Genomic DNA, 25,506 nt, shown 5'->3' on the forward strand with positions numbered 1-25,506 from the left:
GTTTCGAAAGGTTTCGTTTTGTTTTTCCTTTTCAGTAGGCCTAAAAACGACTTTGAACTGATGGATAACAGTTGGTGTATATGGCGATACTGAAAAGCTTGAAATAGCCTACTTTTCCAGGTTTTTCAAAGTTTAAGTATATTGTATTGATGACAATGAAAAAAGAGGTAGGCCTAATTCAAATCGGTGGTAAGCGCTGCACATAAGCAAACAACTCAATCTTTGGTGAGTTTATGAAGCAGAGAAAAAAAATTAAACTTTTGCAACTTAAAATTTAGATAAAAAAATTAAATAAAAGCGATTTCAAGCACGCTACTTGCAACTCTATCCACGTGAATTAAAAATTAAACTTAGTGAGATCTGGTGTGATCACAGCATTCATGTGGATAGCCTAATGTTGCGTTTTAACGGCTTGTTGAGTTGTTATAAAGAAGACCAACATGCGCTTATCCAGTAGTCTACGGGTTCCGTTGCAATTGAAACAATTCATAAATGGTGGAAACATGAAGTGTTGGTTTTGCCTGTTATCCAGTGATGACCATTAACAACAACGCTAGAGCACTCTTGGTTTTGTGTGATAATCTTAACTGAAACGTAAAATATTTGCCATTCTGAATTCTCATGTTTAAGCAGTAAGCTGATCTGGAACACGCAAATTTCGAAAACAGCTGAAGGCAAAAGCTTGAAAAACCAGGATAGTTAACTCTTGAATGTGTTAAAAAACGCAAAGCTGTGATTGATTAATGGTACAAAGCCTGTTACCTATCTTTTAAGTCAACCAAATACGGGTGGTCTTACACAGTACTTACAAATTATGCCAATTACTGCGGGAAATATATTTCGCACGGCTTCTACTTCTGTTTATTTTGAACAATATGTCAAAGAAAAACTACAAAATACAGTAATGGTCTTGCTCAAAGGTTTTCAAACGGGAGTAAATTTACTAATGCAGGTAAATATCCCCACGGAAAAATCCAATCTAGTAAATATTTCCCAGGAAAAATCTTCCAGGAAACATCCTACATGGATAAAATCAATTTTATGCACGAAGGCCATCGGAAGAGTTTTCCTTTTTAATGTCTTTTAAAATGTAATCAACATCTGCAGACGTTGAATTAATGTAAAAAAATAGTTGATTTGCTGTCTGGGTCTCTGTTGAACGGCATTCAAGCATGATCAGATTACAATCTCGCAAATCCACTTTTGACTTTTTGACTGGTTTGTTTCTCGCGAAATTGCAGTTGTCAAAAATAAAAAAACCTTCATCACATAAATTTGTAATATTTCCCTCTCAGTCTTTAAATCGAATCTGATTCATATCTTATTCGCAGAACGCACGAATATACAAAGTGCTAATGCACATAACAGGTTTATAAGATTAGGCTTTTAATGTACAATGATCAAAGAGCTAGCAGGTGCAAGGGCAGATGAGGGCATCAGCTTTGATCTCAGAGCTTTAACACGGCGTGTAATTTCGCTCTAAAACTAACACTTTAAAAGGAATTTTTTGAACGTACCACACCACTAATACCACAAATGATTTTCTGCGAAAAAAAAATATTTCTCTTCAATTTTGCATTTGTTAAACATCACTTTAGAATTCTTTACACAAGCCGATGCAAATCAAAGTCCTGCAAACTTCAACGATAAGAAATATTACGGATTTACTGAAAGAACCATTCAGGATTTCAGACGACTGTTATGACATTGGAATTTGCTCGAAATAGGTCAATAATTTAAAATCACAGCTCGATCTTTGCAAAAGATCCGAATTGTTCAAAAAACATTGCTGAAAATCAATGTTTTTATAGGTGCGGTATTGTAGTTAAAGTTGCAATTAAGTATGACGTAATCAAAACGCCACTGGTGTTCTGCTGTATGGACAGTGGACAAAATTACCAAAAACTAAGCTCAAGCTATGCTTTCAATAAATGAATTGACCCTAAATGTGTTTGGACAGGTTTTCGTAAATAGTTAAAATGTCTTTTTGTAAACTGAATACGCACCTACAACTACTGGCATAGAAACGAAGGCCCATACAAAATTAAATCCAAGTATTTCTTACTAACGTAACGAAAACATCACAGCATTGTCGCCTAAGTCCAAGTCTCGAAAACACGATGCATGTGATTTGTGTTGGGGAACGTCTGAGACAAATTTTCAATGTCTTAAAGGCATAAATTTATCATTAGGCCTACATGAAGATGCAAAAGCATAGGCTTCACCAATATTTGCTGCAATGGTAATAGGACTATACCATTTTCCCAATTCAGTTACCGTACATAAAAGTTTTGTATAAAAAGAGCAACAAATTTAAGCTAAAATGAAACAATGCATATGTTAAGCTTAATGTGAGACTGCTGAGGAGAACTCGACATTTTATAGAATGCATTTCAGTTAGAACGTTTCTCGTAAAAACTACGTGCTGATTACATGGCTTATTGTTTTCTTCAGACAAGCAGTCACATACGGTAATCAGTAAAAGTTGCCCCGAAAAAATTCAACCGAAAAATATACCTTGGTAAGTATCCCCTGGAAAGATATCGGACATCCCGCATGAAATAGTTTCAGTTTTTTACAGAGAATGATATTTACTAGAGGGATTTTTCTGGGGATATGATTTTATGGTGGGATATTTATCTACATTCGTCACACCATGGTCACACACAGTAACATACCAAGAATTGTCTTCTGCTTTCCGATTCCCGAGTAGACTGCAACCTCTCCTTTGTCACACTCATCCAGTTTTGCTTCCATGTCAAAGTCTCCGAATTTCAATTGAATCCCTTTTCTAGCTGGGACCTCTATTTGCCATTCACATGTGATAAGTCCCAAGTTATCGGGGTAAGAGGCGATGTTGGCTTCACTGGGTGGACTAGGAGAATTCGGGTAATTCGGGGAAGTAAATGTTCCTGAGTCCCCGCGCAATTGACCATGGCAAGAAGAAACTGAAAAATAATTATGTAATTAACAATCACGATTATCTTTAAACTTTCTGTACTTTCCTCAGTAATAGGTAAAAGTTGATTGTATGACCGTATGATGAGGCAACGCAACACCGTAGAAATAACGTGTCTTTATCTTGGAAAGCTGCCTGGGTACCTATGTATACTTCCTTTTGTTGTCTGGCTACGTTAAAACAATAAAGAATGACGTTTCTTGCTGATTGGTTACTTTCCAATCTACTCAGACCATACTTCAACAAGAAAGGAGCCTTTCAATACCGTAGGACATGAGGCAGGTATAGCTTCTGCAGCCACAGCTTGTAACGATGAGTTTGTGTTCAAAAAATGGTGAAAACTGTATGATACTTTCCACCGCCGCTATTTTACACTTGACATAAAGAGTTGTGTATTAAACAAAAGTAAGTTTGACTTATATTCATGAATAGAACAAAGCTAAATAAAAAAAAAATTTCAACTTTCAATCAATACGATTCCAAAACGTAAAGCCCATTAATTTGAATTATATTTTTAGCTTTTTGGATTATGCATTTTGCATCGCCATTTAGTTATTTTTTAAAAAGTTTGCAACAAGTTTAATTGGTCTGGTTTTTCGACAAGAAATACTCTAGTGGTTTCCATTCAATACGCAAATTTCCATGCAAAGTGAGTCAATGCTTTTAATAGAACCAGTATAAATATAGGCTAATAAGAAACCTGTGCAGCAAAATACAAACACAAGTATCTGCTAACAGTCTGTTTACATGGAAGTGTTGTTTTGCAAAAAGCATGAATAACAGTAAACAGAAAAATTAACACTGTGGTCAGGCTTTCGCTACAAGCAAACCTTCAAAGTTGCACAATAACTTTTCATCCGATTAAAGTGAAACTTAACATAGTTGATTTGAAAAACATCAACCTGAAACAAATATGTCGGGTGAATTAACGATTGCTTTGCAATTTAAAAATAGCGATTTTGGTAATGTTTTGTTTTTACATCGAACTTTAACGGCCAATACGTAAAATCTATGTAAAGATCAAACGAAGGATGCAAAAACTGCACATCGGTGCATGGATTTCGTCACTTATTATCAAAACGAATCATAAAAAAGCTACAAAAAATGCCAAGTCTCCACACATGTTCAACAACATGTGCTTTCTAATCCACACAGAAACCTAACGCAATCTTGTTCTATTTTAGCGTTTTTTCTTTTAGCTTTTCGGTCTGGTTGTTCGGTCGAAGTCCTTAACATTTGGTATCACGCAAACATGAGTCAAATGTTTGGATTGTTCTCAGCTTTCGAAGAATACTGTAAACACACGAAAATGGAAGAAATAAAAGATGCACAATTAACAAGCAAGGTTTACAGCTTGTCAAAGCCTTGTTAGGAAAAGTGGTCTTTTTACAAATTTCTAGCGGTTTTTGCGGTTCTACAAAGTTATTTAAATCGCTATTTTGTCAATCTGTGGATGCATAACGTCCTATTTTTCCTGTGAGTACGGTGACAATTAATTGCCGCGTGCTAACAACCTTCTCTTGGGCTGTAGAAAAAAAATTATGAGTACAAATTATTTATTTTTGACAAGTATCAAGACCATAGTCTACTAATAACCAGAAGCTTTGAAAATAGTCTGAAAGCAAAAGCCAATAGAAAAAAATTAATTCACTTCGCAAATGTCTTTACTGGAACGAGTTCCAGTCATCGTCAAAGTTGTTGTAAAACTTGTACAGCGCAACCACGGCACACGCATATATCCAGGACGACTAACCACAGATGGCACCTTGCAACTGCGCACCTGTCTCCCATATGTTACCTATATTTGACGTCATTTGAAACGTAGTGAGGTGAATTAATGACAGAGGTCAGGACAGAAATTTTATTGAAGTTGTTACGCAATCACGAGGTCATCTGCAAATCAGATTGATTTGCTGATAGTTTGTTGGAAATGCCAACGTGAGTTTTTGATATTTCGATTTTGTGGAAACGTTCTTTCTGATAATAATCTAATCGTTAAATTTTAATACTTTCTTTTTCATAAGTTTTTAAACGAAAATCTTAGGAATAAATATATGCAGTCACACAGTTATCGTTGTTCTCAAGAACTAGCTGGATAGTGGATTTATTCTGAAACGGGGTTGCCAGTTTGTAGCAGAGTAAACCTAAGTATGACCATTTGGTTGAATTTACTGCCAAATTTGGAAAATACATGTTACTGTTGTATTTTTATCAACATGCGTAATACAATGTTCTTTATTGTTTTGATAAAACCTTTTTATAGATCAAACTATTGCAATGCAATCGAATCTGTGCAGAAATAAAAAAATTATCTAAACATGAAGATGTTACGAATCATCGATGTATTGAAATGAACAAATTTTACCGCATCTCAATATTTGTTTTATAAATCCATTAGTTTTAAGTCGTTGGATCAATCAAAAAGATGATAAAGTTCTTTGGAAGTGATTGTCGTTAACGTGTGGCATTTCTAGCTTCCACTAGACTTGAAATAAACACCTGAAACTGAAAAAAAAACGAACTAATAATCATCAACGATGATTCAATAATGGCCGCTGGAAATGGTACGTGAAGCGCTTTAATGAAATTAGGGAATTTTTACACAAGAACTGCAGCCACAGAAACAACTGCTAAAGTGACAGATCATTGATTTTACGCCCAGCAACGTTAAACCGTTGGTAAATGGCCACCTTTTGTTTTCCGGGTCGAGTTTCAAAACATAATACGGCACGGTAGCAGAACGAAAAGGTAGGAAGAGCTTTTCTACCCAAGTCACATGATATGAATCACCACCTATGCTGAGACACCCTAACAAAATTATAGGTACCGCTTCAGTTTCAGTCCAATCTTGGCTCACGCCCAGTGTATAAAGAATTAGATCTAGATGAAGCGGACGGGAAGGCAAGGAAGCCAATCTTCGTGACCACCTTCAGGCATGCTTTCAAGTGTGTAAGTGGTTGACCAGACTTGAAGCGCTGTCAAATGGTTCCATCCAATACAAGACCACAGGTCGGGTCATATCAAATTGGAACAGCGTCCGTGGTTTTTCCCACATACAGCAGCGCGGTACTGGTGTCTTTGTCAGTAATATCAAACAAGCGTTATGAGCTTCAAAAATGATAAAAAAACTCGAAATGGAGATTGGCTTAAAGGTCGTAGCTGCAGATTATAAATGACAACATTAGATTACTATGAAATGAAATTTCCTTGAAAAGAAGTAGCCATGAATATTGCTCATTGATTTGTTGGAGAAAATAATAATCCATCCTCTAATGTGGTTTTCTTTCTCATCTTGCAAATAGGCCGGGACAAAAGTTTTAATCGTGATACCACAGCGAAAACCACACGATTAAACTGGTGGCCACATCAACCACTTGTACTTGTAATTTGATGCTGCCATATGCGAGTGGAGCTTGATCATGATTAAAGAATACGTTAACCAAAGTATTTTTTCTGTAATGACGCAAAATAATTTTTAGTTAACTTTAAGAAATTAAATATTTTGATTTTTTTTGTTGCATCCAACCGTATGTATCGTGACAGCCTTTGAATTATCTGGACTGGAAGTAAAAAGAATATATCTCCATACCAACTTTCAACATTAAATGTCTGCCAAGACATTGCCTCATGCAGTCGGCAGGTGTGAAGCTATGTTCAACGTCTGCAGACGTTAAACCAATGTAAAAAATGATTGATTTGCTATCTCGGACAGCTGACCAAACTTTTGGGAATCAGTGACTACATGTTGAAACATTGCAAAAACGGCAACTTTTGTTGACTGGTATAGCATTTGATGAAACCAATGCGAAGTTGCATTGCGTGGGTTGATGATGACGTCACCGTTGACAGATGACACACTTCATTTGCTTCATAATAACTTAGCATCCGGATGTTGTTCATATTCTTATCGTTTCAAGCACTCGAGCGTTGGAGTTTGCTATTATAACGTGCAAAGAAGCATTGCGTATTTTATCCGAGACGATTCAGAAAAGGTTTAAACATATATTAGCAGATAAATGAGACATCCATCATGTCTCATTTATCTGCTAATATAGATCTTAAATTTAGGGAAAAAATCAACTGATTACGGAAATAGAATATTCCATATTACAAATTAGCCGTCGTTTAATTATTAACACGATTAACCAATTCTGTTGCTGAAATATCGTGTAAATTAAGCCCACCCAAATTGTTATATTGAAATGTATGATGCACAAAAGTACATCTAAAAATAAATTACGACGCCTTTGGCTATCTTCACCTGTGGTGTCTCACCTATTTGCTTCTGTTTTATTTAAAAATCTTTATCGCACCTTAGATCTTATCGTACGTATATCTCAAGCACTATGACTGAATTATTATATCAGATATGCTTAAAATTTGTACAGTCAGTATCTCTATCCTTATAGACGAGTTTTAGAATGTGTGTTATAGTTTTGGGAGTTATTTTGCACATGCGTCTGATTTCGTTAACATTTATACATTTTTTACTCGATATGTTGAAATATCACTCACTTATAAATGAATTACCAGCACTTTTTTACGAATTTTTCTCGCTAAAAGCAATCAAATCAAGTGGAATAAAGACCATCGCAGATCTTACTTTGGGCATTCCTTTATTTGGAAAGTGCTAAATTCTAACATTGATGGATTAAAATAAGAGTATTCCTGTTGTTCTGCGGAAGCATTGAAAAATGTCCACTTGAAATTGTCCCTTTCGTCACCCGAGACACTGACAGCGCGTTTTTTCATTGTCACGGTTGACTGCTGATGAGCAGAAGAGCATTATCGCTTCCACGGTTAAGAATTTGAAGAAATTTAATCTCGTCTTGGCCAACATAAAGAACGACTTGCTTTTTGGCGTCAACTTATAGAAAGATCAGAGTGTCTTAGGCCAAGACTGAAGCTTAAAGCTTTACCCGATTTATCATAACGCTGTGTTCACACCAGCTACAGACCTGATGAGAAGAGAGCCAATCACTGTATATTAAAATATGATGCCAAAGCAACCTAGGCCTACACACAGTTTGTATCAAAACCAATTAGATTTTTCCTATTTATTGCTTCTTGTCAAGGGAGTTTCACAAAGCGTGTATATTTAAAGATTTGCTGACCTTTGCCTGACATTGGAAAGCCAAATATTACGAACATTAAAAGACAACAGCAACAGCCATGAGAACGTCTACCTGTTGGTTTCATTTGGGTTTTGACATTCACGATAAACTAATCTAACATACTGTAGAAGTGAAATCCAAATCAATAACAGTTAACAGTGTAACAAAATGATGGAAGCATTAACTACGACTCTAACTGTAGCCAACTTTGATTTACTTATATTATATATATATTTTTAGGCAAAATGAAGTAAAAAGTATTGACGAAAAACATTTGACAACGTAGCAAACAAAGAAAGTGGAAAATATTTCGAAAAACACGCTAAAATCCGAAGGGTGGTTCATCAGAATCAGATCCAAAAGCAAGCGTTAATAAAATGTAGCGTAGGCTACCTGATGTCGCTTAAGGAAGTCACTGATTGTAGAACGAGTTTCGACAACTAACTTTCAAAAGTTTCAATAGATTAAGAAATCGGACAAGTTGTACACGTGTAAGAAATGTAGCAAAAAGGTGACAAGCTTATTTGACAAACGGAAGCACAAAGAGAACAAAGACTCTAAGTTTGAAAACAAAAGCGACTCTTGATCACAAACAAGAATCTCGCGTTCACAGCAAGGTAGCCTAATATAGTAAACAAGAAAAGTCGTACGATTGGCGATATTCGATCCGTTGCTTTTGGGGGCATGTTGAAAAGTGAAAGCGTTTGGCGATCTGAACTTACAAACCAAACCAAGTCAGCTCTTTTTTGCATTGATTCAACGTTGGCAGACTTTGAATTGATAGAAACAAAGAACTGATTGTTTCACTAAACATTTTCCAGAAAACCAATAGCCTATGCAGACTAGGGGTTGTTTGTTGAAACATATTATAACGTCAAAAAGAAGGGAGTCAGAACCGTCAATGCCATCATGTTGGTCGGCAAAAAGCGTGATATTTGGCGTTATGCTGTGTAAAGAGCTGGGGGTAAAAAAAAAACAACAAAATGACAACATATGGTATTATTAGAACATGGGGCTGTTGGAAATTAAAAACACTTCATAGTATTCCAAAAAGATTTGAAAATTTCGAAACAATTCCATTTCATCATAAAGGTAAGGCAACCTCGTTTGGTAGTGAATTCGAAACAAAACGATTTGCCAGTTAAATCCAAGCTTAGTGCAATTAGCACAACAGTTCAAAATGTTTGTTTGGTTTTGTGCCGGAGACGTTAAAATGGTGTTAAAGTGGCAGCGTTTACTGTCTGAAAGCTTATACGTCCTGGAAATTTTATGGCAATCGGCTTCATTAACCTTATGATTGAGAGGACTTATTTATGGGACACTTTTCATTTACTACAATGGAAACTGAAATTCCACTTTAAAATATATAGGTCCTGTTTATTTCTGGCTGTTAAGATTATGCTATTGGTTGTCAGTTAAACGAACAAAACGGAAGATATTTAAAAACCTGATATTTAAAAGAAAATTCAACCAAAGATATTTAAAAAACCTAATGTTTAAAACAAAATTCAAAGGACTGAGTAGGACAAAATAAATCCAAGTCGGCAGCACTAAGTCAACATTAAAAAAATGAAGAAACATTGTTGTCCTCAGAAGATAAAGTTAAAAAACGAGAAGTTACATGTAGCCATGGCAAAGCTACAGGACCTGGTTGAGAGGTAATTACAGTAAAAGTAGTCTACTTTACGTAGTAGAAGATAAATAAACGACTGCATTAGTCAAATCAACATTGCAACGCAGGCTTACTTTATTTAACATTTTATTGGTATGCAATTAATAAAGTTTGCCTAGCAGACTATCACAATATTGACTTTCCCACGCTGAACAAACACGGTAGCAAATGAGTGTGATATTTGCGAACAATCAGAGAATTTCAGTAGTCAGATGCAAACTAAAAACAAAAAAAGTTTTCACAGAGTGGTTGAGTGAAAACAGTACTTTAAAAATTTGAAAACTTTTTTAAAAAGCAATCGTTTTTATTGATTCTTTCCTCTGGAGATTTACCACAACCAAAACGTTTGGAGTTTCTCCACAAAAGGCACTTATTGGAAGGGCTTTTTGGGGTAAAATGGATTAGGAAATCTCATCAACTTATACACTGTTAAAACACTTTATAGTATAACTAGAAAAATACCAACCTCTTGCCATGATAAGTTTTAACGTGTAGAATTTTTTGACGCTTTGGCTACTTGATTGATTGATTTGATCTTTATCCTCGGACTGGGAAAGCTTCTTTGATAGCTTAATCCTGGCAGTTTCGCACACTTATGGAGGCAGTTTTGATTACTTGGGGTAAGATTAGGCATAATAGTTGCACATGGACATTGAAGTTGCAGCACAGTAAATAGGCTGTGTGTCTGTCATAAGGTTTTTCTGTTTTAGTGTGTTATTTGAGTTGTAAACAGACATAGCTCAGCAACAATACGACATGTCGTATCGTTGCTGAGTTATATGTCTGTTTATGGTTGAAAAAAATAACCTCTCTACCTAAGTTATTTGAGTCGTTGTGCCTGTGTTTAAGCGTTTGGTCAGAGAATTATAGAAACATCTTGAAACCTGTTGTCATGCCATTCGAACCGTGACGATCGCAATTCTTGGAACTTCATTGCGCATACCAGCTCGGAGCAACCAAGCCTATACGATCCAAACCTTTCTATGAGTACAGAAAAACAGTCAAACCAAGAACATCAAGTTTATTGCGTTAAACATCAAATCAATTGAAATGTGTTCTTTTTAGTGAAGGAAAATATTTCACTTTGGACCGAAATCTTAATAAGTTGAAAAGAAAAAGCGTAATTTACAATAAATATAAACTGAATACAGAAAAGTTTGGGTGTTTATCAGGAAAATGTCGGTCAGGACTAGAAACAATACATATAAAGCCAATAAGGGAGGATAAGTAAAATTTATCACAGTCTCATCAGTGGAGAAAAGTCTGGGCTATCCCTTTAAACAAACAAACTATTTTAGTATCAAAATTGTACAAAACAGAAAGATTTCGAAACAAAACCAAGAACAAAACGAAGTTTCGTTTCGTGTCAGCACAAAATTGTTTGATTTGATTTCGCTGCGACATCCTGTGCACTTGGAATGAAAACAAATTACATAAGAATTCACAAATCACCATAAAATTAAAAAATACGGCATTACGTCACGTTACTCAAAAGAAGCATAAATTCACGACTTGGTGTGTTCGAAACGAAAAAAGATGACGAAAAGTTTTTGTAGCAATTCGAAATTTTGTTTCTATTTGAACTTGTTTTGGACATGTTTCGAATAAGTTTCTTAATGAAACATATTGCTTCGTTTCGCTCAAACAAAGTTGTTTCCAACAATCCCATGAAATACACTATACAGCAGCATAGATATACGCAATTTGTGCGGTTGAAGCAAAAACAATTCGAAACCTTGCGAAAGAAATTAACTGAAAAACAGCAATTAAGCTATAGGCCTACAGTTTACTGTACGAGCTAAGAAAAATATCTTTAAATTTAAGCCTTAAGCAATGTTTTGGCAAAGTAGTGTAGCCGAAACACCGGTAGGATTATTATTATAAACTTTACAACGCTCTCAGTAAAATACGAAGCAAGTATGGCGCTGAGAAAAACTTGCGAATCCGTTTCATTTTAGTCCTGACTGAACTGTTTCTGTGGTGGGCTAAGTTGAAATAGAACGGTCGCCTACATGTTTAGCATACGTGAGCCACAATGGAGCTCCTAATCACTATCAAACGCTTAGATAAATAAATTACTAAAGATAATTTCAAACCACAAATTGACAATAAGCATGAAAGATTGATGTACTGGTAGGCCTATCACTTTATGCTACCATAACCCGAAGCACATTTTTCAGTAACAAGTAAAAAAATTAGCTTATATTTTAATGCAGAATAAAAGTAAAGACGAATAAAAAAAAAGGTTGTTTACTTACCAGCCGCTTTACTTTCATAAACATTTGCCGCTATTTGAAAGTAAAATATAAACCATGACATAACTTGCATGTACCGTTCCATCACAATTGTTCAGCAAAACTAAACTTTCACAAAGCAGCTTTTTCGCTCTAGTGTGGCCTGCCAATCACAAACACCACTTCCACCTGCTGATCGGTCAAACGATATCTGATTCTGAACCTTTTTCACGCAGCTTGCTATGCTTGAACGCCGCTAACAAATCCTTCACGCTTGTTTGGCAAAATGCTTCGCGCTTTTGCTTAATTATGCCAAGCTGTTGTTGGTGACATGCTGACTTCTAGCGGATAGAGGGAAACACATACTCTGATGTTCTTCCTCGAGCTTTGCACAATGCTGACCACGCATCTTGCGAGTTTATGCAACACGACAAGCCAAGGTATGTACCCCCAGATGATATTTCGATTGATTTGGTGTTTATTCTCGGACTGAAAAACTTTTTTGAAAGTTTAATCCTGGCAGTGGAGTTTCCGATAGTTGTTGTGGTGCTGTTACCAGGGAATTATTCCATTCATTAAGCAAAAACTAACTAAAAAGTTGAAAAATATCCTACATTTAAATGGATACCCGTCATACTTTTTTGGTAAAATATTAAAAGCTTTTTTAGATACGAAACCGAAAGATAAACCCGAAGAAGACGATTTTAGCAACTTTTTTGATGTGCCATTCTTGGGAAAAGATTCGGTAAGATTTTTAAAAAATCTAGCTAAAATTGTGTATATAGAACGTTCAAAGTAGGCAGATATTTCCAGCTGAAGTCGCCCACGCCCTTTGCTCTATGTTCTAATGTCGTTTATAAATTCAGTTGTTTGCGTGATGCAAGCCTGACATACATCGGTATGTCAATAAGACATTTATCGACTAGAGCTGGGGAGCACCTGAATTTGAATTCTGTACAGAAAAGCGCAATTAAAGATCACATTTTCTCATGTACAGAATGTCAAAATAACGTTTCTATCAAGCAATTTGAGATCATGTCCGGAGGCAGGTCTGAGTATCAAACTAAGATCTTGGAAGCCTTGTACATAAAACGTCACAATCCACTTTTGAACAGACAATTGTATGCTTGCGGCTTGTCTTTCTTGCTCTCTGTATTTTAAAATTAGTTTTTTCGCACCTTGCCTTTCTACCATATCATGTGATCTGTTTAACACCTTTTGATGCAGTTGCCTTTGATTCTCGTGGAGCCTATCGTTGAGTTTGAGCTGGTCAGAAGTAGGCTATTGTGCAGTTTTTTGTCTTTTCCTGTTTATAGATTTAATTTAACCATTGTATTTTATTCAGATGTAGTTAAGTTGTATGTATATTATTCCTGAAGAGGACATCTTGTGATGTCGCAAAGGTTCGATACTTAATTTGTTGCGTAGTTTTGTGTTTCTATATGTAATAAACTTGAAGATGTCAAACTTGATCACGTTACTCGGCTTCGTATGCCTATGGTTCAACAAGACAAACTCTCTACCGAAGCTCTACCACCTAGTTAATGAAACTAAAATTGAAACCAATTCTTCTTCAGTGCCTGAAGTGTGTGTGCACAGGTCGTTGTCAGGAGAAAGGGCACGCCTCTCCCCTGCAGCGACGGCCCTGACAACACAATAATTTTTAGAGTTGCAAATTGCAATGCAATGAAATGCATGCAACAATTCCTTTGTTGTTTTGCTGCAATCGCGAGTGAATTTTACAATTAAAATGTAAGCGCACAGTTTCCTTTGAAGGGAAGCGAAAGAAATTGGCATGTGGTTTGTGAAAGTGTCGCAATACAAGGCCGCTTTCAAGTAAGCATTGCAGCAGAAAGAGAACTCTGATTGCAGCATCGTGCATTTTACCGCACTTTTCAAGATCAAGACTCTGGAGAGTGAGATTTTATTGCATATGCTTGGATTAGGGGCGTAGCAAGTTAAAAGTTGTTCCTGTTTAAAGTTAAAGAAAATTAGCCATGCAGTAAGTATGAAGTCGATAGGCTATGTATGACCGTCGAGAAAAGATGCAAGAACAATACAGTAGGCCTATAGTTCAGTGCTCTCGCTAAAGCGAGAAAGCTAGGGAGGAGGGGGGCACCTGCCTAAAGTGAGAGAGCACCAAAATGTTAACCTAATGAACATTAAGTCATAAAAAAACGGTCACATAATAAACGTCTTAAGCTTTCGTGGGGCAACAATTTTATGAATGCCATCATTTTATGAGGTGGCGCAGACTGGACGACCTTTCGATTTTACATCGGAAACATGGTCTTTCGCGCCACCTCACGATCAACTATTTTATTCTTGTGTTTTCTTTTTCTCTTTGAAAGTGTTAGTTTTTAGTAATTGTCGTAAAAAAAATAAAATCTCTCTCGTCAAAACATGAAACTTACTGTTTTAAGTGCATTAAATCTTTAGAAGAGTAGATTAACTAAAATTGCAAGAACTTGAGACGTTGACCTTGAGACGTGCGGTTAAGCCACAAACTCAGTTTAAAAGACAAAATTAATCTGACGACATGGATAGCCTATACAGCCGGTAGGCACTTTTACATCACCCACTCGTCGAAGAGTGCCTGCTTTTCAATGTGAAATTGCTTTGTGTTTTAGTCACAATTTCGACTTGTTACAGTGGCTACCATTAAGATCCTTCTTGCACTCAGTTCAGTTGCAGAAGAAAAAATAGTATTAGCAGAGGGTGGGAATCGAACCCACGAAATCGAAATTACTACTCCTCTGCCCTAACCATTAGACAACGGTGGTTGTGGTGAAGCATTCAGTTAAATTTCTTTGTATCAAAATTTTTCGATCAGAATATCACGTGTCGAGTCACATGACTGAAATCAGCTGAATCCATAGACATCTTATTATAACGGCTGAATCGCGAATGAACATGTCACGCATGATTGCGTACCTTTTCGACGAGTGGGTAATGTTAAAGTGCCTACCTATACAGCCACTGTTGTCTAGTTATTGCTGAAAATCTCAGTTCAAACTGTTGTTGAATCCATGTGGGCCTGATAAATATATTTTTTTGTGCCGCAAGAAAGGTTTGTTTAATTTTGATCGTTTGTTTAATTGAGTCACAGACAGATGCAACCTATTTCGTCTCGTGAACACATCGTACCCCCATGTCGTACCCTGAAATCGGGGTAGGCTACGAAGTGTTCTGATGACGAAATAGGTTGAATCCTTGGCTTAAACATTGCTAACCCTGACGTCATTGCATAGCACGAACAATTGTTTGCGAAAATATAATTTCCTGCGCATTCTAGCGCGCATCTACAAAATGTTAATACTATATCCAGGGCTGGATTTCAGCCGGAGCGGTCCGGAGCGCCGCTCCGGAAGCTCGATCAAAAAATTGACTTCTCCGGAACGGCGTTCCGGAAGCTCAAATATTTTATACTCTTATTATGCTTTGCCCTGTTCAGTAAAAGTATATCCATAATTCTTGATGAGTCGAACACGTTAAATGGGGTATTCACTCTGATAATATATCTTCGTACCAGTCTTGACGGAAGCGAACCTGTGAATGTATTTGTAGGTCTTGTTGAGCTTGCTATTCTTACAGCGAATGGCATCTATGATTCCCTGAAGAGCTGCCTAAAATCGTATGGCATGTCTACAACATTTTTATCTTCTTGTTTGATTGGTGTTGTATGTGATGGCGCGGCTGTGATAATAGGTCGCAAAAATGGTGTAGCAAAATTGCTTCGTGATGAATTTCCAGACATTGTAGTGTGGTATTGTGCAACCATAGATTGGAACTATCGGTTCGTCATGCTGTAAAATCAGTCAGTAATTTGAATCGACTTCGATCTTTTATGGACAAACGCTATAGCCTTTACCACGCTTCTCCCAACAATAGCAGGGAATTGGGTAAATGTGCAGCGGCTGTTGAAGTGCAGTTGTTGAAAATCGGAAGGGTAGGCCTACTAGACACACGTTGGGTAGCCTCGAGTTTCCGCACAGTTAGTGCCGTCTGGAATGATATCCCAGCACTTGTCGAATTTTTCAAAAAGGGGGCTATTAGCGACACAAGAGATTCTCGGGAACGTGCGAAATATCAAGGACTCTTGTCGAAGATAACATCCACCGATTTCTTGTTGGACTTGGCTTTGATGTACGAATACTCGCAAGAATTATCCGAAATAGCCTAAGCCTTGAATTGTAAAACAGAGCATGTAGGCTACTATGTGAGATGCAGATAACAAAATTAATAATCTTGCAAAATTATTTGAAACACGAAGGAACGAACCCGGACGACATTATGGCATTGCTAAGCATGCTAAAGAAAACTTAGAGTTCAAAGGTGTAGAATTACATGTAAACAATTGCAGAAATAGCGCGCTAATCAATCCCCGCATCTTCTACACTGTAAATCAAAAAGTGTAGTTTTAACCACTTTTAGGGGTGGTCTAAAAATTCCACTTCTACTTTTTCATTTGCTAGAGTTGGCTTGAGTTGGCTTGGTAGGTATCTTGTCAACGACGATCACATCTGTCAGTTCTTGCACTTCGCCGCCAACTATTGGTAGAACTTTCAACGATACAGTTGAAGAATTAAAGAAATATGGTCCACTCGAAGACAATGTTTGCACCTGGAAGTCACCAGATGGCTCAGGTTTCAGTTCAAGCATCTCTACAAGTTTTCGTTCACAAAAGGTGCGGTTTGAACCAGAATCTAGGAGAGCATAGGTATGTATTACCTTTCCTTCTCCTGTCACACGCACGGGAACGATGTCCAAGTAAGTTGCCGAGTTGCTTGTTCTGGAATGGAAGGTTTCCACAACTTCATTTGTGCTCCTTTCTAATGGTCTTCTTCCGGGATCATCTGGCTGGCTATCATTTCTTCTATTAGCCATGGGGTTAGGGTGTCGTCTCTGGACGTGTTCTCCAGTTGTGACCAGGTACCGATGTAACAGAGAATGATGTGATGAGCTTCCGCATTCAGTGCATTTACCTCGGCTTCTGCAGTCGGCACGTATGTGATCTGGTCCAAGACAGTTTAAGCACAATTTGTTCTTCCTTACAAATTGCTCCCGTTCAGTGACGGATTTGGCTTTGAACTCTTTGCAGTGTTGTAAATAATGTGTATTATCGCACAGGATACATTGTATGAGTCGCTTGTTGCCAATTCGGAGCTGTCCGGATTTTTCAGTAGGTTTTGTCACTACGTTAAACAGTGAAGCCTTTTGTTTCCCTTTGGTGTCAGGCTTGTTAAGTTTGTCGACATTTGATGAAAAGAGTTTCACGCCATAGATTGAATTGGCAATCCTAGATTCGTTCGTTATGAAGTCAGCAAAGTGTTGGAACCCAGCCACTTTTCCAGTGTCGTCATTGATTTTCAGAGCTTCAATTACCCACTTTTCTTTCAAAGACACTGGCAGCTTATCCGCAAGCCAGGTGATAAACTGCACGGTATCCAAGTTCGAAGCTTCGGTGTTAGAGCTCAATGATGAACAACATCTTTTTAACAGGACCGACAACTTCTCCAATTGTTCGGGTTTGTGGTGAGAAATTCTGGTAACAGCTCTCAAGCGTTCCTCGCAAGCATGCGCAATAACGTGCTGTTGGCCATACCTCCGTTTCAATTCTTCCCACGCTTCATCATAGCAGTTGTGACCTTCGCTGCTATAGGCAAGGTGCCTTATTTGTTCACAGACTGCATCACAGCAGTGCTGCATGAGATAAGACATCTTCCTGTCGGGTGTCAACCAATCAGAAATATGAGACTTAAAATGGTGCCAGAAAGCCCAGAAATCGAGCGGGTCACCAAAAAATTTCTTAACATCTGGTTTAGGTAGAAGTCGTTCTGAAAGATCAGGTTGTCGGCTAGTATAATAACAAGGGTAATTTACCGTTTGGTCTGGCATTCTTGCAGATGTTGCAGTTGGTTCTTGTTTGTGCCGCTCATCACCGTGACGCAGAGGTTCCAGGTGTGTGTCTTTGTGAGTGAAGGTTTGCTGTGGCAATCGTACGGGTGTCATTGATCCAATATTGATAACCGAAGAAGAATCATCTTGCCAGAGTGCGGCTTCAGTTTCGGCAGCTTTAATTTGACGCAGGTCTTCAGCTTCGGCTCTCTCACGTTCAAAGCGAACTCAATCCTGCTCCATGCGAACTAGTTGTTCTTCCTCTCGTCGCCTGGCATCATTTTGCTCTTTTGTCAAACGAGCTAGTTCCACTTTGGCATGTGCTTCACGTTGACGCAAACTATACATTGTCATCGTCAGGGACATCGACACAAGGTGCCATTAAAAAGGCATAATTTTTGTCAATTTCTAACAGGATAGTCTGTACTTCTGTGAGGTTTTCGCGTTTGCTCATCAGCTGTTCACCACGCTTGTAGCTGTCTCTCAAAGTATCAGCTGCTTGTTGAATAGCTTCGGCTTTGGAATCCATAGCTGTGTATGCAAATCCGCTTCGTAACAGCATAAGCTAACTTCAGCAAATGAGAGATGTCACGTAACACTGATGGGAACTTGGTAAGTAAACGCAAATTTGATCGTCAGGTTGGTGAAGATCAGCAGTTTGGTTCAATTGACGAAATCAGCTTCAGTTCAAAGATGGTTAAGCTTTGATGTCAAATTTGAAAAACGATGTTGTGTGCAACACGAACACAACAGGTGCGGTAGTTAATTGCGCCGGTGACGTCACGATTTTCCTAATCCACCTGGCAGGACTGAGCACTGTTAAAGCACGCCAACTTGAAGAAATCACTCTGTTTCCAATGACTGCTTCGCAGCAATGAAGTTTATACGGTTTTTCTGTCAAGAAATAACACAACATAAGACACTAGTCACAATTCAGCAAGCATAACAATCGAACTGATAAACGTACCAAATTTGTTGACTAACAGTTTTCAATCCACTGTACGGTACACAAGTTCCACAGGTTGGCCAATGACGCACTGAATAAATAAATTCGCGATGTTCTTTCACAATTTATTTACACAATTATTACGTAGGCTACCGTACAACCATAACGCTAGACCAATATTAAAAACAAAGAAACGTGGCAGTTCACATAGCCTAGTTAAGATCGGTTTACAAGAATTAATTTCCATTAGGCTGACAAATTATTGGTCAATAATTCAGTAGTAAACATGAATCCACAATTCACGACACAAATCAATCAATCATACAATTCAGAATAATAAACGTACCGGTAGTATTGTGGTTATATATTTTATTTAGCGTAACTTATAAAAGTGTGGTAGCAATTTATTTATATTTTATTTAATGGTTGTTGTTTGTTTATAAATTGAATTAAGATGAAGGCTGTCTAACTGCCTGATGAAATTTCTATCCATCTAATTTGGCTATCTGACTCCATGAACTAATTTCCACACAATTGTTATTCGAATTATAATTTTAAGTTATCAGAAGGTGTTCGTATAATGTTGTAGGTCTATAACACAATTTGAATTTAAACAGTACAGAATAATGAAATTGCAGAACAGTAAAGCATTATTACATTTTAATTAAACAATCAATTTAATGTTTTTCTGAGAGCTGAACTGGTCTAACTGAGCTCGTTTGATGTGAGCTGGTCCGATTTGATAGAGCTCTTTGTCTAATTGAGCTGGTTTGATGTGATAGAGCTCGTCCGATTTTATAGAGCTGGTTTGATGTGATAGAGCTGGTTTGATGTGATAGAGCTGGTTTGATGTGATAGAGCTGGTTTGATGTGATAGAGCTGGTTTGATGTGATAGAGCTCTCGTCAAAGGACGAACAAACCATTTTATTGTGTGCGCCCTTTTTTCTATTTTCTTTGGGAGCAATTGCATGGAAAATTACAGAAACTTTAGTAAAAGGCAGGAAAACTTATATGTTGAAATAATGGATCGCTACAGTATGACCGGATCAGTAATGCCAAATGATGCACTTGCACGCGAAGGATTCTATAGTGATTGACTCTGCAATATTTAAGTTTGAAGTATTAGCCTAACAACAATTTACGCACACCAGAGATGCGTTACGTTTGTTCACGGTAGAAAGTCAACATTCAGCTACAAAACATTATTACATCACAAGTAAGGCTCACCAGTAAGTTGAACTTTGAGAGATGGCAAGCTGCAAATATGGAATTCAGCCTACACGCAAATAAGTATTACCATAGCAATTGTCAAACTTAAGTGCTGTAGAAATACATAACAGAAAAGCAGCTAACAAAGCATAAACATCAATCAATCCACTTTCAGTCACAAACTACAGTAGCTAACAAGTTCGGCTAGCTGGCAAACTAGCAGCAAAAACGAAAACGTCTCGAAAGTTCGACGACAATCTCGTGGTGAGTGTTGCCATCTGCAAATCAGCGATACGACGCTAGGTGGCGAATACACAAATCAACGGGAGTAATGCAGTAAAACGAAAGGTAGGCGTATCAAGGACCTGTTGAAAATCTAACATAAAGTTTGTAATATTGTTAAAGGGGCAATGTATCTCAGTAATGTATCTCAATGTATCTCAATATCTCAATGTATGCTTTTGCACGATCAATAATACAATATGGCATTTTATGTTGGGGTTCAAGCACACAAAAACTGCTCAAGAAAATTTCGACAATGCAAAATCGAATCATTCGCACAATAACCTTTAGCAACAGAAGAGCAAAACTTTCACTACTGTACCAAGATCTCGACATACTTCCCATCACTAACTTGTATCAATTAGAAATTTCTAAATTTCATTGCCATGGCACGAGAGCTTCTCAAAAAAATAACTTTCACTTACGTAGTGTCAGCTCAAGAAAAGGCCAAGGCAGTTTGAAATTCTTAGGCCCAAAAATATGGAATGATTTACCTTCAGAAGTAGTAGGGGCTACGAGTATAAAAACTTTCACAAAAAAACTTAAAATTTATTATATGAAAAAACTTTGTCTGTGACTATTTTTGCTGCCACAACATTGACGAGTGTTATCGCAAATTTTTCGGATTGAACAATAGTTGATAGGCCTACTACGTAGACCTAGGCCTACTACTCACGAATTGGTGCTAAGTACTATTTATTAACGGCTGTCATCTTATTAACTGTATTCAAGTCGGCCTATAAACTGACTGTTTTTGTTAAGGTTTAAAGTTATATACTATGATTAGGCCTACTTTTAGTGTTCATGCTTCGTCTTTTATGCTAGCAGTTAGAAGTTGTTGTTTATGCATAGTTTTTTTGTTTGTTTTTTTTTTTTTCTCATAACTTACTACTTTTGTAGGGCATGATATTTGAATTAAAACCACAGGAATTCACTTGACTGTCGCAGCAGTAAACAACTTTTTGTGTTCATTTTTTACGGAACTTAAGCTTATCCTGTTTTAACGCATATCTTGGTTTCAACGTAATGCCGATGTTTGACATTTGTCACATTAAAAACACGGGAAGCAGCTGACTCGATGACTAATATAGTCTTTCGCTGCTTCCTGTCTGTTGTAGATTCTAGTTATGGTGCTATTTTATTTGCATTGTCTATATTTTGTACCGTATACTTTTCTCGCAACAGACAAAATAAAAGGTTTCTCTCTCTTTCTCTCAGCTTAAATGCTATGCTGCAGACCTTTGCAAGCTGCTTTCTAAGATTAATAATATGACTATCCCATGTCAATCGCTCATCCAAAGTTACACCTAGATAGTTTATACATTTCTTCCTTTCGATGGATCGGCCACTGATGGACAGACTAAAATTTTCTGCTGCACTTTTTTGTTGCAGAGGATCATATAAGTAGTTTTACTATAATTTAATGAAAGTTTATTCGATTTCATCCACACATCAATCTTTCCTATTTCTCCATTGACATTTTTTTGGAGAGATGACAGGCATTTATCTGACATATGAAAGTTTAAGTCATCAGCAAAAAGTGTAGTTGAAAAAGAAGATGCATTTGGAAGATCATTCACATAAAGAAGAAAAAGCAAGGGACCAAGGATTGACCCCTGTGGGACACCACATTTATCAACATTGAACTTAGTATTTTTACCGTTAATTTTTGTACTTTGCATTTTATTTGTTAGATAAGATGTTAAAACGTTTAAAAACTTGCCACGAAAGCCATAATGGTGAAGTTTTTTTTAAAAGTATGCCATGATCAACTGTATCGAAAGCTTTACTTAAATCAACAAAAACCGAGCATGTGTATTTGTGATCATTCAAGTTAGAAAGTAAGTCATCATAAATTTTTGTCAATGCTAAGCTTGTTGAGTCATTTTCACGAAAACCATGTTGAGCTGGGGTTAAAATATTATATTTTTCAATATAATTCATCATCCGTTTATATAAAAAAAATTCGAAAATTTTGGCAAAAGTTGGCAATAAAGAAATTGGTGGCAAATCTGTAAAGTGTAAAGGTGAACTACTTTTGATACAGGTATTATCAGACTCTTTTTGAGTACATCAGGAAAGATTTCTTGCAAAACACATTCATTGAGTACTTTTGTTAAAAAAGGGCATATAATTACATTAGCCATTTTGATAAATTTAAAAGGTATTTCAAAAATGCCTGAAGCTTTATTTGCTTTGAGGTTCCTTATAGCATCAGATACTTCTATCTCATTTATACCAGAAAAGCCAAATGAAGAACATTTTCTGTTTAACATGAATGATTCAAAATTTACATTTGACTTTGGAATTTTAGCTGCCATTGAATTATGAAACTTCAAATCTAAATTGGAAACACGGAACAGTTTTTTTCCTTCGGAATCGGAAACCCTACTCCCTAATCTGGAAAGCTATGCTAAGCTATGCTAAATCAATGCTAAAGGTAAGGATTTGGCTATGCAAATGCAGGCCTCGAAATTTGTTTTTGTTGACGGCGGACAAACGTGTCCGGTCTGAGCAGCTATCTCGGCGGACAAATTAAGTTTCACGGCGGACACACCAGTTTTAACGTCGATCGTCATGCTTAATCACTTTATCTTGATATTTCTTTGCCATTTGAGAAGTATAGCTAATAGCTGTACGGTTTAGAAGGCTTTAGATTTCAGCGAAGTCACTCTAAAAGGCTTTCATCAGACCAACGGCGTGCGCTTGAAGAGTCAAAGCGCCGTGTAGCTGCTTGATACACCGCATAACAGATTAACTTCCACCGAACGAGGTCGTGTGGCTTCTTGCGTACGAGTCGGAAAACTTCTACACTAACGCTACTATTTTCTGCTGTGCAAAGTAGCCTATCCCTAGGCTTTTTTAGGTTTATTTTTGCGTGTCATGTGAGCGAAAGTGAATTTTCCCTGGGCTTTTTCATACTGTAATACCACAACTTAACAAATTTTGCTGCATCTTGCCGTAATAGCCTACTCGCATTTCTAATTTTGTAACCAACCTTTCCTTATCAATGTTACTCGGAGATCAAAGCCAAATATTGTGACATAAGACTTGAACTAAGTTACGCGTGATTAGTGTAGAAGTACCGGTAGGCTACTCTACCGGTAATCCCATTGATTTTTATCGAAGAGTTCATCTTTGTTACGATGATTCAATGTCATCAATCGTTGAAGCAACGTAATAATCAAAAGTTTTCCTGCTTGAATGGAAGCTAAGGGATACAGTATGGTAGCCTATTCACATTTTCTAGATGCGCGCTAGAATGCGCGGGAAATTGTATTCTCGCAACAATTGTTCGTGCTATGCGATGACGATTAGAATCGCCAGTTTCTGTGTTATTTCTCGGCGGACAAATACGACCGATCTAGCGGGCACTTCTCGCGGACATCACATGATGTGACGGCGGACATGTCTGCGGTGTCCGCTGTGAATTTCGAGGCCTGCAAATGGCTACAGAAGCTGTAGGAGTGTTTTTGGTTAATAGCCTAGCTGATAAGCTCAGCTCCCAGTTACCAGGCTATAGGCCGGATGCAACCTAGTTCGTACCCTGAAAAGATCGAGAAAAAAAATTAAAAAAAGCGGAAGTCGCTGATTGCAGTTTCCGCAAACATTTTTCCGCAGTTTCCGCTAACCCTAACCATAGACTAATCCATGCTCTAACCCTAACCTTCGCTGATCGCAGTTTCCGCAAACATTTTTCCGTAGTTTCCGCTAACCTTTACCCTAACCCTAGAGTAATCTATGCTCTAACCCTCGCTGATCGCAGTTTCCGCAAGCATTTTTCCGCAGTTTCTGCTTACCCTAACTCGGCCTTAACTCTAACAATCGAGTAATCTATGCTCTCTAACCCTAACCCTCGCTGATCGCAGTTTCCGCAAACATTTTTCCGCAGTTTCCGCTAACCTTTATCCTAACCATAGAGTAATCTATGCTCTAACTCTCGCTGATCGCAGTTTCCGCAAACATTTTTCCGCAGTTTCCGCTAACCCTTACCCTAACTATAGAGTAATCTATGCTCTCTAACCCTAACCCTCGCTAAACATTTTTCCGCAGTTTCCGCTAACCCTAACCATCAAGTTTGTTTGCGGAAACTCTGATCAGCGAGTTCGGCTTTGTGCTATTGAACTGCAATCAGCAACTTCGGCTGTTTTTAATTTTTTCTCTCGATCTTGTCAGGGTACGAACTGTTCAGGGTACGAACTAGGTTGCACCCCTATAGGCCTAGCGCAACTACCGCATTAGTTACTATAGCAGTGAGTTCAGGCTATAAGTTTTACTCTTGTGTGTGTATTTGCTTAATAAAAACATGTGTATCTATATTAGCAAATGTTTGATTTTTTGTATGGTTGTTTGTGTATTACTGTGTATGTCAGTAGCGTAGCCAGGAATTTTGAAAGGGGGGGGGGGTTTGACCACCCAGCGGTGGGGGGTCTGGGGGGCCTCCCCCAGAAAATTTTGAAAAATTATTTTGAATTTGGTGCATTCTGAGAGCATTTTCAACAAAAATGTGGGTATGAATATTCCTGTAAAATGGTGCTGTCTGGTAGCATAGCAAAAGGATAAGATCATGTTTTCTTCGGCATTTTTTTGAAATAAAGCTAAGTCTCTGTGTTTTCTTGTTGCTAATTCCTGGCTGAGATGTTTGAATGTTTGGTATTGGCAAAACTTGCTCTTTTAATGCAATTTTGTTTAAAACTAGGCAATTTTTTATTAGACTGAAAGCATCATTCTCAATATCGTGACGTCACACGCGTGCCAAAGGGGGGGGGGTTGTAACCCCCAAAACCCCCCCCCCCCTTGGCTACGCCACTGGTGTATGTTATTTAGACCAACATCACCTAGCTTGAGGTGGCTGCTGACTAGATGACCGCTTGGTCTTTTCGCAGTCTCCTCGTCATACGACACACAGCAGATTATTGCATAATATTTTGTATTCTTTTCATGTTTGTGACAAATAAATAAACTGATTGATTGATTGATTGTAGTTCATACAGCCACTGACATTAAAATGGCATTATTGCTTACAAAAAGTGTTCAAAAGTCCTGGTACTGGATCCAGGAACATTCTATTTGAAAAAGCATGATGTCTTACAACTTATATGCATTGCTGATAAGATAATATGATCTGGTTAGCCTAGTCAATTAGTTCACTTACTGTACTAGTAGGTTACCAGTTAGGTATATGCCATGG

The 25,506-nt window shown here is 37.5% G+C and overlaps 2 protein-coding genes across 2 annotated transcripts in view; both read right to left on the bottom strand.

The window, feature by feature from the left end:
- The window catches only part of LOC145787640 (uncharacterized), a 39,247-nt gene extending 27,080 nt beyond the window's left edge, over positions 1–12,167 (bottom strand). Inside the window, exons 1-2 of the mRNA XM_082599422.1 lie at positions 12,004–12,167; positions 2,679–2,948 (exon numbers count right to left, since the gene is read on the bottom strand). Of these exons, the coding sequence (XP_082455548.1) occupies positions 2,679–2,948; positions 12,004–12,085 (352 nt within the window). The 5' untranslated portion in view covers positions 12,086–12,167. The remainder of the gene's footprint in view (positions 1–2,678; positions 2,949–12,003) is intronic.
- Positions 12,168–16,443: 4,276 nt separating this feature from the next.
- On the bottom strand, positions 16,444–18,406 carry LOC145787194 (uncharacterized). The gene is made up of 2 exons (XM_082598918.1): positions 18,224–18,406; positions 16,444–17,967 (listed from the first exon to the last, which is right to left on the bottom strand). Exons 1-2 carry the CDS (start codon positions 18,404–18,406, stop codon positions 16,444–16,446), a joined length of 1,707 nt encoding a protein of 568 aa, XP_082455044.1.
- Positions 18,407–25,506: the final 7,100 nt, after the last annotated feature.

This window comes from Aplidium turbinatum, chromosome 18 (genome assembly GCF_918807975.1).
Source record: "Aplidium turbinatum chromosome 18, kaAplTurb1.1, whole genome shotgun sequence".
Taxonomy (NCBI): domain Eukaryota; kingdom Metazoa; phylum Chordata; class Ascidiacea; order Aplousobranchia; family Polyclinidae; genus Aplidium; species Aplidium turbinatum.

What these genes read in the sequence shown, in the direction of transcription:
- LOC145787194 (XM_082598918.1), bottom strand. Translation starts at nt 18,406, where the DNA reads ATGGATTCCAAAGCCGAAGCTATTCAACAAGCAGCTGATACTTTGAGA. An exon ending in ATGTCCCTGACGATGACAAT is followed by an intron (nt 17,968 to 18,223) that starts GTATAGTTTGCG and finishes CGATTGCCACAG; the next exon opens with CAAACCTTCACTCACAAAGA.